Here is a 17,514-nt window from a genome sequence, read left to right as displayed (position 1 = left end):
AAAGTACTGGTAAGTAATTATTATTATATGCTTTAACTTGCTGTAAGTCTGCTTTATAAATTTTATAAAGTAAAGTTGCTTTCCTACTTTATAAATCACCATTACTGTGGAACTGGTGGGCGGTTAGAAAATTTTACTACTAACAGAGATACAAAAGTGGGCGGTAGGTATAAAAAGGTTGACTACCCCTGGTGTAGATAGTCTAAGGTACTGCACCAGTTCTTATTATTGGACATTATGACTTTCTCTTGGACTCTTACTCTTCAATAATACAATTATGACTGGCCTTACGTGGCATGTCTGAACACGTCTCTGAAGGATGTGTACATTTTACATGTTGATGTTATTGCTATATTGTCCTTCAAAAACAAAGTTGGTTGTCACTAACTTAGTCTTGCAGAGGACTTGAATATACCCAATTATCAGACTTTTCTATTTTTTTGTCAATATAATAGGAGAAAAATTTTATTTTGTTATTTCAATTTATATTTCTTTGATTGTATGTGAAGATGTTGACTAATTAAAATTTATAGGCAATCTGTAGTTTACCTGTGAACTGCTTTTTTTTCTATTGTTTGGCCCTTTTTTTTTGTGGTGGTTTTCTCCTTATTGGTTTATATGAGGTACCTAGCCATTACTGTATCTCATTACTGTATCTCCATCTCCATCACATTGATCCAAGATTGACTCACACTAACCACTCAGAATTGTTGAATGAATGAAAAAAAGAATAATTGAATCAGCCTATGTATGCCATGAAATTTTAATTGTTTTGAGTTTGTTTATGATATTTTTCCCAGTGGAAGCTTTAGATTTTTATTTAGCCATATTTATTAATCTCTTTCTATTAGGTTTTTTTTGGAACTTCCTTGCTCCAAGTTTATAAATAAATTACCAAGTCTCCTTTGAAGATATCTATGGTTCCATCTTTTAGATTCAACTCTTAGACCTCTCTACCATTTATTTTGATATAAAAAATAAAGTATCTAGTTTTTATTTTTCTCACAATAATTGTCTATCTTTCCTATATGTGTTTAGCATAACTACAAACATAAGCTACATTTTCATGGATCAGGTCTTTTCCTGGACTCAATCAAAAAATTTTTTTAATTTACTTTAGAGAGGAGAGGGAGAGGCAGCGAGAGAGAGGAGAGACAGAGAGAGAGAAGGGGGGGGAGAAACTGGAACCATCAACTCCTATATGTGCCTTGACCAGGCAAGCCCAGGGTTTTGAACCGGCGACCTCAGCACTTCCAGATCAACGCTTTATCCCACTACGCCACCACAGGTTAGGCTCAATCAAATTGTTTTAATCACTGTAGTTTTATAATATGCTTTTAGTTGTTGAAGCTGTTTCTCCCTCATTTTATTTCTTCTTTTTAGGTTTTTTATATGGCTATAATTGTATACTTATTTTTTCCAGATAAATTTCAGAATCATTTTTGCTAAGTTTTATGTAGTATATGCATTTTATAAATCTTTATATTTGTCTAGAATTGATAAAAATTTTATTTTGTTTAGAAGTTCAGGTTATTAAACTTAGGGTGGGCTGGATACCACAAGGTGCTCCTTAGAGAAATGGGCTAATGTATATGGGGATACTTCGCATCCTTTGACAAGAAGGATTTAGGTTTGAGTTTAGATATGCTTTGCTAGAACTTTAGAGTATGAATAGGTCCTATAGTTCTAGACATGCCTCTTTATACTTGAGTATGATGAACTGTTGACAAGTTATCCTCAATCTTAATCACCTATTTTGTCTTAAGAAGATTAGGTACAAGAAAAGTTAATCCCTTGTCTTTATTTTGCTACTAATGAACTGCTTAGCTCTTGACAATTTACTTAAATTGAATTTCTGATGCTCTGCTTCATCATCTGCAAAGCAAGCATATACTGCTCATTCATTCATTCATTCATTCATCAAATAATACTTTCTTTCCCTGCCTACCTTTGAGAATTGTAAGGATCAAGTACCCGCATTTTGGTAAAATATTTGTTTGACGATATTAAGGTCTTAGGGTTAAACGTGGCGCTTTCAGAGCAGTTAGTTTGCTTATGTCCAGTCCCTCTCTCCCCAAATCTCCCTGAAAACACAATAAGGAAAATTCCTTTTTAAAAGGCTGGAGCCAGTAAGGGCAAAAGAACAGGCCAGGAGACTGCCATAAAAAAAAAAAAAAGGTATCAGCAAGGTATGGGAGCTAGAAAATAGAGGGGGAAAAAGCCAGAACTCATTTGCAAGAAGTAATCCCGAGGCAAGTCAGGAAGCAGAGGCACCTGGTACCTCTGAAGGCTGGCGCTGAAAAGAGGAGGGGGAATTGGAAGTCTAAGAGAGGAGCCTCTCCCCTACTGAAAGCTAAAAAGTATATTGAGTTGTAAGGATGAGGAATGAGCTTGGTGGTATATTGGGAGGGAAATTTAGTATTAACATGGAGGTAGTAATAGAATCATAAATCTTCTTCCATAATAGGAAGTCAGAAGGTAATACAATTAATTTTTTTTAATCAAGAAATAGAAGAACATGCATGCTATTAAAGAAATAATTGAAGCTGAAACTACACACAATATTGGAAGTGATTGGGCAGGCCGGGGGAGGACTGGGGCTTCTATTATTTTAGTGTAAGCGGTAGTACTAATAATGGGTGCTGTTACTTGGCAGACTTCTTTAACTGTGTACATATATTATAGTGACAAAAATTAAAAAAGACTATGCAATTGTGAAAAGGTGCGTCTCTTTAGCACAAGATTTGGCATTTGGTGTTTAATAAATGTATGTGGAATGGTTGAACAAATATCATTCCATTATTTGGAAAACTCTCTAATTTTTCTCTTCTTATTGGTACTATATAGGAATTAGAATTAAGTCATGTGCTCTAGGGGTTGATGAGTAATGTATTTGGAATATCACCATAAAAGAAACTGGTTTTTACTTTGGGAACTACAGAATATTGGGAGACATTTGAATAAAGTTAGAAACCAAAATGTCCGTTTGAACTTTGAATGTATTGTATGTCCTTTAACCAATGAAATTTTGGGGGTTAAAATATACATGTGTTGGTATAAGTTTATCAAGATGTGACAATATTTTCTCTACCAGAAAATCTCTCTAACTCAGGCACTAACAGAACAGGAGCTTGATAACTCTTCCCTTTGCCTTTACTGTTTTCTGAAATGAGGTTAAAACTCAACCTGCCTCAAGGTAGGTAGTTGAGTATTAGAGAAATCCTGGCACCTAATTCTTCCATTTGATACCGTAAATATAGTAGCTGAGTTTGGAAGTTAAATTACCTCTTCCAAGAGGATAATCAGAATGTCAGGAGCTAGAGATTCAGTTGGAGTAATGTGACCTCCTATTTGAAATAAAGTCTGCACTCCAGAAAATTCAAAGTTCTGCTAATATTAGAAGTAACTAGACAATAATTGGTTCAGTGATTATTCTCCAGGATGGAGAATGTTTTACTTATGGAATTGCACTACAGAATTGAGTCCAATATTTATTTGTAAGTGGCTATGAATTTGTTGGGAAAGAAGTGCGATATTACTTAAAGAACACATTTGATTTCTTTTTCTTTGTAAGACAGGTATGTTTGACTCATATGGTACTTCTGCATGTATATGTTGTACCAGTTGGTCTAATATCTTGAACATTCATATTGGCTTTTTAATCTCACCATTTTACACTCACAGAGTGATTGTTTGACTAAGGCATAACTATTTTTGCTACCTAATTATATAAAAAATAATTTCACATGGAAATGATACTTAAGTAAAAGTTTCAAAAGTAGAATTCACACCTGCTAAGGGTAAATATGTAATTGATTTGGGTGTCTTCTGTATGAAATAATTGAATTGAAATCACATTTTAAAACTTTTGTTGTTCCTAGAGTGAATTACTGGTATTTAAGCGACAGCAACAGGAGGAAGAAAGAACCAGAACCCACCAGGATGAGCACAGAAGGTACAGATGGCTAATAAAGTAGAATCCTTGGTTAGAACAGTTACCTATAAATTGGTTGCAATATTTTAGGAAACAACTATAGTAATGTTAAATACAGTTTTGAAATTCATATTATCTTTCTAATCTTTATATGACCAGAGTGTGATATATGTGTGAGGATGACAACTGCTACATACACATACAATATCCATGTATTTTCTGGATTTGTGGCACAAATTTACTCTAGAAAACTAACTTATGCTCTCAAGCTATATGGAACAAATCATCTTCATCCTCTGAGATGAGGCATTTGCATTTGTAGACTATTTTAGAGTAATTGAACTAGTATGGATGGTGAAACACCTGTACTTGAATACAAAAGCTCAGATAAAAACTACCATAAATTTGTTTTATATTGACTAACATTATTTGGAAAAAATCTGAAAATAGAGCCATTAAGAACTTTTAATAGTGTAAGTACTCTCTATTCTATTCCTAATAGCAGACATTCAGTGCCCAGTAAAATATCATGTTGATGTTGGGACAGTGCTAATAGCCACGGTATCTGTCATTATGTTGGGATTTTCCTGAGGGGCACTTGGGTTATTTCAGTTTATTGCTCTGTGCTTGAGTGTCTTAGGAGAATAATTTAATGTAAAAACTTTCATGATTTAAAGGAACAAATTTTCTTTTGAAGGTTAGTGGCTTCTTTTATATGTTTAAATTTCCACTAAGCACTAAAGTGTATTCTCAAATTGTGGCAGTTTCATTTTGTAAATGAGACTTTAAAAGGTGTTAATGGAAGCTCCCAGTTCTGAGTAGCCACCAACTGTGGATGGATGCCCATTCTTCTGACTAATTATGCTGCTTCCATCATCTAGTAAAGACAGTTTTAAAGTATCAAATGTAAATTTATGTGTTTTCCTCTCATTATAAGCAAACATCAAAACTGTGATACACTGGTAGACTATTTTGTTGGGAAAGGGGATACCATTACAGCTACCTAATTTTTAATAAAATAGACAACAAATTATTTTAGTTTCCTGTAGGTTTTTCTCATTGTTTTGAAATATCTTTCTATTAAAAAAACTGAGATTAGGCCCTGGCTGGCTGGCTCAGTGGTAGAGCATCGGCCTGACATGTGGAAGTCCCGGGTTTGATTCCTGGCCAGGGCACACAGGAGAAGGGCCCATCTGCTTCTCCACCCTTTCCCCTCTTCTTTCTCTCTGTCTCTCTCTTCCCCTTTTGCAGCCAAGGCTCCAATGGAACAGAGTTGGCCCAGGCACTGAGGATGGCTCTATGGCCTCTGCCTCAGGTGCCAGAATGGCTCTGGTTGCAACATAGTAACACCCAGATGGGCAGAGCATCGCCTCCTGGTGGCATGCCAGATGGATCCCAGTTGGGTGCATGTGGGAGTCTGTTTCTCTACCTCCCCACTTCTCACTTCAGAAAAATACAAAAAACATTAAAAAAACCCCGAGATTATATAACATTAGTTGATAGTACTAGCCAGTTATTTCTCTGGCTTTTTGAGGATTGATTAGATTGTAAAGCTTTAGGCATCTTAAATATAGTGATATGTCACATTAATAAACCCTGTTAACTAGGAAATTAATCTTCAATAGCCATCCAATAAAAATGCAAGTTATTTGATTAGACGTGGAAAGGATTACTTTTTTGTTGTTACAGAAACCTTGAACCTCATTGTTTAGGTTTATTTCCATACTGCTGAAACTTAAATATTGGTGAAGCTATTTGTTCTACACTGTATTTTCTCTTTCTATTAATTCTAGTTAAATACAGATCCAAATATAATCCATGAGGAAACCTCTCTGGATAATAAACTTAATAATCAGTTTTGAAATAACTGATCAAGTCTTTAAACACATTTTTATATTCTCAATCAGGTTTTGAAAAGAGTTGATGTTTATTTTGTCTTTTAGAGTTTACAGGGATCTTTTCCATGTCATCATAGGAAAGGACTCATTCAGTAACTTCTTAATGAATAAATATCTGTGCTCATTCCCGCTGAGAGCAACAACACAAGCTACATAGTCTGTATGTAGGGGACATAAGTGCTTTCTACTGTTTGTAAGTTCACCTGGCCGGAAACTCAACCCTGAGTTTTATAATAGGAAGCTTGTGGGATTTCTCACAAGGTTTTCAATGAATCCTATAATGATTGAGCTTGAGTCATCTGCACCTGACTCAATATAATTTTTTGAATAAAAGAAGAAAGTTTAAACTCCAGAGAGAAAAGACAGATCATGGAGGTCAAAGACTTGAAGGGAACTGGGTCATGAGCTGAAAACTATAACAAACTGATGTATTGAAATTTAAACCATCTTTGAATAACAGTTTTTATCCAAAGTAACACTGAGAAGAAAATCCAGAGCATTAGTTTGGCAGCCATAAGATGTGTGTACTTTCTAGCACTAGCGAACAAAAACATAACCTGGTACTTTTTTTTTCCTATTGAATTCTCAATAGGAACTGAAAAAACAATCTCTTTACCACCTGTGATCTCTGGTTGACCAACCTCTGCTGTACTCTGGTAACTGATGCTCAAAAGTGGATCACATCACCTGGCATGCACGGTGTGTGTGTAAACTGAGGGCAGCAGACAGTGAGCAGTTTTGTAGCCTGCAGTCAGCACCATGGGTGGGTTTACAATGCTGCTGCAGTCACAGAAGCAGGCAGAGGTGGGGACCATGTACCTGATAATTCATTAGTTAACCATTTGCATATCAGGATGATGGAAGCTTTGTTCTCACCACTGGGAAGAGACTAAACAAGGCAGAGAAGGTCCTGGGCTGCATGAAAACTGACATTGGGAGGAAAATAATAGAAGTCAACGACTTAACAGCAGGATTATTTCAGATGGTGATACTACCATGAGGACCACACCATAGTGTGATGTTGATGGAGAGTTTGGAGATGGTAATTCTGCAAAACAGAGGTGACATCACAGAACAAGAGCTAGCTAGTCTCATGGAGATTAGGACACAGTACATGTGGATGTCCCCTATTCAGGCATAGGAACAAATACAAAGACCCTAAAAGGGGAAGGAGTTGGACTTTTTGAGTCCCAAATGACTGGATTATAGAGGGTAAGGAAGAGAATAATATGAAATAAGGTAGGAAATGGAGTCAAGAGCCAGAAAAACAAGATTTTGTAAGCCAGTGCTTTCATTCTAAGACTAATCAAAAGTCATAAGAAGGTTTTAGGCAAAAGGAAAGCATGATACCTCATGATTTACTAAGCTGGCTCTGTGTTGACTGGGTCACAGAGAGCAGGAGTAGAAGTAGGAGTAAGATGAGAGGGGATGGTGATTTGGATTAGAATGGTGGCCATGGAAAGAACTAAGTGAATTCTGGATGTGTTTAGTGGGAAGACTTCTAGTGGTCTGAATATGGGGTTGGGTGGGGATGTGGGGGGCAAGCCCATTTTTGTTATTGAGAAGAAGACTGGATAAAAACAGCCCTAGGCATATGAGCAGTCCAGAACACCACTGGCTGTGATGTTTAAGGGGGAGCAGGGTCAGCTGTCATTTCCTTAGGACACGAGGCTGCAGCTCAGTAAGATACTGTCCAGTCTGTGGGCTGCGAGGTCCTGTGCAGGTGACTTAAGTATGGAGCTCTGCAGTGAGCCGGGCAGACCAGAGTGCGGCGCTGGGTAGGTTTACGGTGAGAGGGTAAAAAACTTTCTAATAACTAAGATGTAACCAGTGCTTGATGGGACTTGAAATTGTTGAGAAAATAATCTAATAAACCAAAGATTAAACTGGGTCAACATGCAGTTGGCATTTTAGCTAGCCCTGAGCAAGCACAGAAAAGCAAAAGCAAACAACCCCCCCCCCAAACCATAAAACAAACAGCAATAAAAAATAACAACCCAGCCTCTGACTTTGCCACCCAGAAGTCATTGTCCTCAAGGTTCCCAAACCTCCCAGAGCCGTGGACTTACAGCCACGTACCATGTCCACATCCTCCTAATCTTCACGACTGAAAAGGAGGCTAACACGACTGGGGCCAGTGTACCTCCTCCCATACATGTGAGCGGAGTTGCCGCTGGGCACCAGGCACTGTGTTTCTAACCAGAAGCTATGGTCTTCACAACACCATCCCCAGTAACTTGCTGACGTCACAGGGAACCTATCACAGTTCTGTGTGTCCAGCCTGCACCTCCCTGACTACTCAATCATCCCAAGGCAACTCAGGCCAGGTTGTTGCCTTTAATTTACTTTTTTTAAATTAAAAAATTTTAATTTTAAAATGTAAATTTTTTATCCAAGTCCATGAAACAAATATAAATATATATATATATATATATATATATATATATATATATATATATATATATATATTTTATTTACAGAGACAGAGAGAGTCAGAGAGAGGGATAGACAGGGACAGACAGATGGGAACAGAGAGATGAGAAGCATCAATCATTAGTTTTTTGTTGCTACACCTTAGTTGTTCATTGATTGCTTTGTCTTATGTGCCTTGACCGCAGGCCTTCAGCAGACCAACTAACCCTTGCTCGAGCCAGCAACCTTGGGTTGAAGCTGGTGAGCTCTGCTCAAATCAGATGAGCCCGTGCTCAAGCTGGCAACCTTGGGGTCTCGAACCTGGGTCCTCGGCATCCCAGTCTAATGATTTATCCACTGTGCCACCACCTGGTCAGGTGAAACAAATATTTAGAATGATTAATTAGAAGTGAACAATCAGGTGGCCAGCTCTGAAAATAGAATGTAACTGTCACCCCACACTAACCCATATATTCTGACCATTATGGGAATCACTCTCTCGCCTTCATGGTTTTAGGTCCTATATGTTAAATTTAATTTCTGAAATTGGTTGCTGCGAGTATGACTGAACATCAGCGGACGATGCACTCAGACCCTCTTTTGATATCTCTCCTTCCCTGTACACTCGTTCCGTTTTCCTTCTATTTTTCACTTGTGGGATTTACTTTTACTCTCTCTCTCTCTCTCTCTCTCTCTCTCTCTCTCTCAAATCAATAAGAAATGATTAAATAAAGGAAAAGAACAGTGCCCTGTCTGGCCTGAGCCACAACGGGCACCAGCGCCAGCAAAGGGCCGTTAACAGCTTGTCATGTGGTTAATGTGAAAAAAAGTTTCTGTAGATTTCTTCTGCGCTCAGGGGAGGAAGCAGTCCCTGCAGTCAGTCATACAGCACATTAGGTTCTCAAAAATCTCTCCGCCTGCAGCAGGCTTTTTCCCTCACACACATTTTTCATTGTTTTAAAGGGTAAATAATGCTTTTCTGGACCGACTGCAAGGCAAAAGCCAACCTGGCGGCCTCGAGCACTCGGGAGGCTGCTGGAATATGAACAGAGGTAACAGCTGGGTGAGTTTTTCTTTTTCTCTTAAAAATATCTTTCAAATTTGAAGAGTAAAATCAATGAGAATTTAAAAAGAATGTTGTGGCCTTCTCCCCAGATATTTTTTTGGTATGCTGTTCAGCTGCGTGATGGGCAGTCAGCCAGGGTGATTACTGTAAATTCCACAACAGCTTCTGAGAGAGGCAAAAAGGCCTGATTTCAGCTCTGGCCAATCACAATAAAAAATGACACCTGCCGTTTGTACTCAGTGTGATTGCCTGGAGTGTAAGGCTCTTTATCACCCCTGGCCCAGAATCCACAGCAAATACAAATGAACATTTTTTTTTCCAGAAAGATTTCAAGTGAAATATGGTTATAAGAATAGTAAGCATCCTCTGGTAATACATTTTTTTTTCTCAGTGAAACTGGCATATCAAAGAAACCAGTATTTAATTTTTTTAAGAACCCTAGAGCAGAAGGCACTTTTTGAAAATGAAATGTCCTTACAGATTTCTGTGAAGAAGACCTTGCAACATATAATATGTATTTGGCATGCACCATATATTATTGAGCCTGAACTGGAGTGCATATGATTGTGGGGTTTGCAATGTGTACAAAATCAAAATTAACTACAGTAGGTTTTATAATTTAATAGAAGTCCAGGTACATAAGTGTCTTCTAAAAAAATGGAACAGATATAAATCTTTAAACTGGTGAAATACAACAAAATAATTAAGTGTTTGCTGACCTGGACACTCTAGAGAAAATCACTTTTGAATAAATAGTTGATGGGCAAAAGATTTTTTTTTTTTTTTTTTTTTTTTTAGTGAGAGAGAGAGAGAGAGAGAGACAGGAAGGGAAAGAGATGAGAGGCATCGACTCGTTGCTGTGGCATCTTAGTTGTTCATTGATTGCTTTCTCATTGATTGCTTTCTCATGTGCCTTGACGGGGTGGGGGGCAGCTGAGCCAGTAACAACTTGCTCAAGCCAGTGACCTTGGGGTTTCGATCCTGGGACCTCAGCATCCTTGGTTGATGCTCTATTCACTGCACCATCACCTGGTCAGGCAAAATATAATTTTTGAGAAGACATCGTTAGGAATCTCTTATTCATGTTTTCTTAAAAGGCAGCCAGTAGTTAAAGTTGATAGATTTCACAAATGTATATATAGAGAAGAGAACTGAAATCAGGCATATTTGAGAATGCATAGTAGACATGTCTATTTATCCATAATGTATGCTCATGTGTATCACAAGGGCATTCAGAAAAGAGAACATCAAAGAGATAAAAGAATCTAGACAATCTAGACAAACTGTTTTTGCATCATGTGTTACAATTTACAAATTGTTGACTTATTCATACAAACAAATGAGTTAGAGTCATGTGGAGAATGGAGCGGTGTGAATTTAAGACATTATCCAAGTTCATGAAATTTATAAGTTATGAATTATGGCTGAAGCTCAGATTTTGAACAGGACTTGGAAATTTGCTGCACATTTTTTCCTCTACTCAGCTACTCCCCAGATTCAGAAAGTACCTAGAAAAATAACTGAGACTAAAAAATGGATTAGGCTCACTGATGCCCACTGGTAGGCCTCATGTAGGAGAACTATAAACCATTGCTTAGGTTCCTCACAGATTAAAAAGAGAGGGGCATCGTTTTCTCATGATGTGATATGATGTGAGTGAGGATGATTGACGTTTTCTGAATGGGGCAGGCATATCCAAGTCCAGAGTGGTTACTGACTCTTCCTTTACTTGAAAGAAATGTGACAGAAAGTTGAGACCTTCCTCAGGCTTCCAGCTCTACCTCCACATCTACTTACCTCCAATGTCCCTATCTGTATGCCTGCCACTCCTCACGGACCAGTTTCTGTCTCCTCCACCGACTGGGGGACTTGGTTCTACCAATACCCCCCCCCCTTTCTCCTGAATCATCACATGTTTTATCTCAACTAGAAAATTCCCATCATTATAAAATATTAATAAATATAAATTATATTGTCACCACCTTTTCTCTTGTTTCTTTGTTCCCCTTTTAAGTAAAATTTCAAGAGGTGTCTAGTCTGGCTGTCTCTAATTTCTTTCCTGCGATTTTTCTTAAACCTACTCTAATCTGGTTTTAGGCTTTACTAGTCCAACAAAAATGTTTTTGTCATGGTCACTAACAACGTCCATATTGCAAAATCCAACGATTATTTCTCAACCTTTATTTTCTTGACCTATTAGCATCATCATTCATCATGGCGAATCACTTTTTCCTCTTGGAAACTTTCTTAACTTTCTTTACATGGCTTCTGGGATGCTATACTTCGCTAGATTTTTTCTTAATTCAGTGGCCAAGCCTTTTTATTCTCCTTTGCTGAATTCCCTACATCTTTTTGTCTTCTCAACATTGGACAAATGTTGAGGTGCAGCACTCAACATCTGTGCTGCACAGATCCACCTTGAACCATCTTCTTCAGAACTTTATGTTCACTCGATATCTTGGTGGTGTCATTTATTCTCATGAAATAAAGTACTATATGCTTATTACTCCTAAATTTTTATTTCCAGCCTAGACCTCTTTCTCCAAATCTAGGCTTGCATATCCATTTGTCTACCAACATCTCTACTTATATATCGAGTATACATTTCAACCTAACATATCTAAAACTTAGCCTTTAATTCCTTTATCTTCATGCTTTATCTGCACTTTTTCCTATTTTCATACTGGTGCAACCCATCTCTCACATCCCTCTACATTGGGAAATATTCTTGATTCTTCCTTCAAAATGTATCCCATCCTACAGCTTTTCACCACCTTCACCGTCATTATCCTGCTTCCAACCTCTGTCAACGCTAATCTAGATTCTTGAAATAATCTCTCGGGTAGTTTCATTGCTTCCACACTTCCCCTCCTAGAGTATGTTCTCTATATGAGAATGAGCCCTTTGGAACAGAAGTCAGGTCCTGTCGCTGTTCTGCTTGAAACCCTCCAGTGGCTCCCATGCCTCTCCAAGTCACTGGAGTAAAAGCCGAAGTCCTTCCAGGAGCCTACCAGTGCTACACGATCTAGACTCCTCTTCACCCCTCCGGCACTCGCCTACTCTGCCCTCCTCATTTCTCCTAGCTACACTTGCTTTGTGCTTTTCTTTGAAAACTCAAGGAACTGGTTGCTCTTACTTTATGGCCTTTGCACTGGCTGCTCCCTCAACACTCTTCTCCAAAATAGCCACATTATCTGTTCTCCTTCAAGATGTATATTTTTGAACACTTCAGTGCAGGTTCCTTGACCATTTGTTTATTGCCACCCGTGCCTTTACCCCTGGCTCTTGACGTCCTCTTTCCAGGCTCCACTTCTTTTTTCCATAGCACTCTGCAACTCCTAACATACTTCTCTAACATCATTCATCTATATGTATTGTTGACTATTTACTCTTATTTTTTCCCTGTGGTAATTTATGCTCCATATGCCATCAGAGGAGGGCCCTTTTGTTGTATCCCAAGCATAAAATAGAATTTGCCACATGCTCAAGGAAACAGGTGTCTATGATTAAGGGTCACCAAAATAATAAATATTTAGAACTAAATGATATGATGTACTAAATGACTAGATACTGAATTTTAAAAAGCTATGTATAGGCTGTGGCCAGTGGCTCAGTGAATAGAGTGGCAACCTAGTGTATGTTCGTTCTGGGTTTGATTCTTGGTCAGGGCACACAGGAGAAGTGATCATCTGCTTCTCCCCCCATCCCTCTCCCCATTTTCTCTCTTCCCCTCCTGCAGGTAGTGGTGCAATTGGTTTGAGCATGGCCCCAGGCACTGAGGATAGTTCCATTGGAGTGCATCAGCCTCAGGTGCTAAAAATAGCTTGGTACTCAACAATTGGCCCCAGATGGGGTTTCCAGGTGGATCCCAGTTGGGGTGCATGTGGGAGTCTGCCTCACTATCTCTTCCTCCTCTCACATAAAAAAGAACCCCAAAACAAATAAAAATTTAAAAGCTATGTATAGCCTGATGAGGTGGTTGCTCAGTGGATAGAGCATCTGACTGGGACACAGAAGACCCAGGTTCAAAACCCCAAGGTTGCCGGCTTACATGTGGGCTCATCCAGCTTGAGCCCAAAGGTTGTTGTCTTGAGCCTAAGGTCGCTGGCTTGAGCAAGGGATCACTTGCTCTGCAGTAGCCCCCACACCCCCCATCAAGGCACATATGAGAATGCAATCAATGAACAACTAAGGAGACTAAGGAGCTGCAATGAAGAATTGATGCTTCTCATCTCTTCGTTCCTGTCTTTCCCTATCTGTCTTTCTCTCTGTCTCTGTCACAAAAAAAGCTATGTATAAAAATTTCAATGAAATAATACTGGATTTAAAGCAATGAGCAAAAAGAAGAGACAATGCCAACCAAGAACATTTGTAAAAAGGAACAAAACACCTTTTAGTAGTATAAAACATAACCTTTGAAATTACAGCATTCAATGAATTTATCACAGGAACAGGAAAGAAATTAAGAACTAAGAACTAAACCAAAATACCATTTCTCATCTATTTTTTGGCAGCACCTCCTCCCCAGATGAAGGATTGACAATATACTCTGTTAGCAAGGATGTGGAGAAACAAGTTCTTTCACATGTTTTTGGTGAAAATTCAAAATGATGCAAATATTATGTAGCTAATTTGTTACTGTCTTCCCATAAAATAAAAACAAGACCTAGACATATTACAGAAAAGTTCTACTAAATGTTCTAAGAACAGATGATCTCAAATGTCTGGAAAGAATTTTCAAATAAATGAAAAAGAGGAAGTATTTCCCAAAAGGATTAAGCAGGTGAAAGTAACTTTCAGTCAAAATCTGGCAAGGACTATACAGAAAAAAATAAAAAGGTAGATCAATCTTACTCATAAACATGAATTCAAAAACATTCACAAAATTTTGATAGATTCAATAATGAATTTCTAAAAAGGCATATTGTGTCCTTATCATATTAAACTTATTCCAAAATGCAAAAATAGCTTATCATAAATGAATGAACAAAAAAACAAAATTAAATAAAACAAACAAAAATTCACCTCATAAATTATAGAACAAACACCACACGGCCACCTTAATAGTTATAGAGAAAGCATTTGATAAATTTCAGTAGTCATTTGTGGTAAAGACTTCTAGCAAATTAAGAATAGAAAGAAAATTTCTTTAACCAAAACATCATCAAAAATCTATAATGAAAATAAATCAAAATCATCTTCCTTAAATCATATATAAGGATTGAAAAAAGTTTATAAATCACAGATGATACAGAATACTGACACTAATAGTATCCATTGAGCTTATTTAGATTTTTCCAGTTTTACTTGACTGTGTATCTCTCTTTGTGTACTTAGTTCTATAAAGTTTTATCACATGGAGGTCCATGTATCCACTAGAGTAGATTCTAAACAACTCCATCACCACAGTTATCTTTCTAGCTTTACCATTTTATAAGCACACTTATCTCTTTCTCAGAATGATCCCATTACACCCATTGGAAACTGTGAGACTGTTTTCATTTCTAAAATGTTAACATAAATATAATCATATAGCATGGAAATTTTGTGATTAGCTTTTTTTCACTTAAAATAATTTTCTGTAGATTCATCAAAAATTTTGTATGTTCAGAGTTTATTACTTTTCTGACACAGAGAGAGAGAGAGAGAGAGAGAGAGAGAGAGAGAGTCAGAGAGAGGGACAGATAGGGACAAACAGGAAGGGAGACAGATGAGAAGCATCAGTTCTTCGTTGCGGCACCTTAGTTATTCATTGATTGCTTTCTCATATGTGCCTTGACCAGGGGCTACAGCAGAGCAAGTGACTCCTTGCTCAAGCCAGCCACCTCTGGGCTCAAGCCAGCAACCATGGGGTCATGTCTATGATCCCATGCTCAAACTAGTGACCCCACACTCAAGCCAGATGAACCTGCACTCAAGCCGGGGAACTCAGGGTTTCGAACCTTGGTCTTCCCAGTTCAATGCTCTCTGCACCACCACCTAGTCAGGCTAGAGTTTATTACTTTTTATTTTTCAGTATTATTCCATGATATGGATATGCCACAGTTTGTTTAACCATTCACTCATTTGAGGATATTTGGGTTTTTCCAGTTTTATTATAAATAAAGTTATAAATAAAGTTTCTGTGAACAATCATGGAAAACAAATAAATAAATAAATAAAAAACCATAGATGATAGAATTATCGACCCAGAAAATAGAAAAGAATTTCTATGCAAATTATTAGGTTAAATAAGGGCCCAGCAATAAATACGTTTGGTGAATTAAGAGTTGACAAACATTATAGAATATAGTATTTTAAAATGTGTCATTTATTTAGAAGTTTATAGATGATGACTGAGCTCCCCTGAGGAATAACAAGAGAAAATAATGGAACCAATAAAAAGCCAAAGACAAAAGGAAAGGAAGATGGTAGAAAATATGATAAAACTATGATGGAAGCCAAGGAAAGAAAAAGTAGTTTCTTGAAACATCATATGAACCCTCAAGCTATAGGACTCTGATAAATGTATGTTGGTAGACAAACTAAATTGATCTTTATTTTTAAACCTTTTAAAATTTAAATCACATTCTTCTCATATTACTTAATATTTATTATTTGATAATTTAAAATTCTTTTTGTGTTTAAAAAATGCAGTTTGGTTTTCTGGAGCCCATTATTAGTTTTCATGATGCACCCATGGTGGGACATTTAAAGAATCACTTCAAATGATCTTTCCTCTGATACTGGTCGGTGAGACCTGTGGGATACTATGGAAACTCAAAATCCTTTGTCTTCATGGACAGTTAAGGATTTGCCATGACTTATGAGACAACCTGAGTCTTGGTTTCCCAGAGAGAACAGCACTAGTCTGAATTCCCAGTATAACTTGGTCCAGCTTTCTGGGTGACTTGGTGGAGATTCCTGACCTTTGCACATAGTTGGTGGGGAAGGAACTCATTTGACCTATCTCCCTTCTCCATCCCTCCTCAGAAGTCACCTTTCTGCTGCTTAATACAATGGAACTGTACTCCATACATTTCCATTTAAATTGCTCTGCTCCACACTGTGTTAGTCCTGTCCTTGCTGTGACTATGGATGTGGGTGGCAATATTTGTGGACATTATTATTTGTGACCCATGTTAGCCTATGTCTGAGAACAGAGCTGATGAGCCATCACTCAAGAAGCCATTACATTGTTGACAGAGACTATTTTCTGAATCTCATGCAATGGAACTCGAAAATTAACTCATTTCATTGGAACTTTAAATCATTAACAAATAGTCACTTAAGCCTGATGTAGTCAGAGTGTTCTTTGAAGAAACTTCATTGTGTTTTACAAAAGCTTTGAATTTTGTTTTGCTGGCTTGAAGTAATTTTGTTGTTTGTTTTTTTTTTCCTTGTAGGATATATGAGAAATGTTTACCTACTTCTGGCCTTTGTCAGCTGACCTTGAAAACCTCTATAAGATGCTTTGTATAAATGTGACTTTGTTCACTCTCACTGCTTTTGCCTTGCCTTCGATGGCCCACCCACACAGCTGAGCAGCCGGGATGACAGCTTCCTACCTGTCACTGTTTATGAGTGTTTGCAGGAGCTGATTGCTGAGCTCATCTGCAATCTCTACTGCCAATGAAATGTTATAGTATTTTTAATTGGTTTTGCCTCTTATTGGAAGTATAATTACAGCAATGTTAGTGAGATAGAAAACGAGGGAACCACGTGACGCTTTCAGGTTAATGGGGGCTATGGGTGCTGCGTGCTTATCTTCCTAAGCAGCTAATTCTCAGATCAGGTTTGGAGAAGCTTGGGCATCTTTTTAGATTTTAATCCCCACTTTCTTAATTCAGTGTGTAAACGTGAACAAAAATAAAATAAATCTTTTAAAAACAAATTTATAAATAAATTTTGAACTTTTGCATCGATGGTCTGCTTTTATTTTTAATAAAAACTTTCAAGTTTTCTTCTCATGAGGGATTTCATTTTATTGATATATTCTCCTTTACAATCCGCACAGATCAAATCTAGTGCTGTAATCACTAGGGGATGGGCTTTGGTCTTGATTTACTTACTCATACTCTTCCTGTGGCTTTTCAGAGAGGGACAGTTCATTTCCTGAAAGGCCAGTGCTTCTTTAAAAATAAACTGGACACAAATGTAGACAGCACATGTGGTTTGTAGGTGTTTTGGAATCTTGTATTTGCTGTGTGCAACCTCTTTTCAAT

At 37.6% G+C, this 17,514-nt stretch overlaps 1 protein-coding gene across 1 annotated transcript in view; it reads left to right on the top strand.

Moving 5' to 3' along the window:
- Positions 1–16,842, top strand: part of EPSTI1 (epithelial stromal interaction 1) — a 109,960-nt gene extending 93,118 nt beyond the window's left edge. Inside the window, exons 8-10 of the mRNA XM_066234924.1 lie at positions 3,882–3,955; positions 9,208–9,307; positions 16,696–16,842. Coding sequence (XP_066091021.1) covers positions 3,882–3,955; positions 9,208–9,307; positions 16,696–16,704 — 183 coding nt within the window. The 3' untranslated portion in view covers positions 16,705–16,842. The remainder of the gene's footprint in view (positions 1–3,881; positions 3,956–9,207; positions 9,308–16,695) is intronic.
- Positions 16,843–17,514: the final 672 nt, after the last annotated feature.

Source organism: Saccopteryx bilineata, chromosome 6 (genome assembly GCF_036850765.1).
Source record: "Saccopteryx bilineata isolate mSacBil1 chromosome 6, mSacBil1_pri_phased_curated, whole genome shotgun sequence".
Taxonomy (NCBI): Eukaryota; Metazoa; Chordata; class Mammalia; order Chiroptera; family Emballonuridae; genus Saccopteryx; species Saccopteryx bilineata.
The sequence above is the reverse complement of the archived record's forward strand: the minus strand, read 5'-3'. Positions and strand labels throughout refer to the sequence as shown.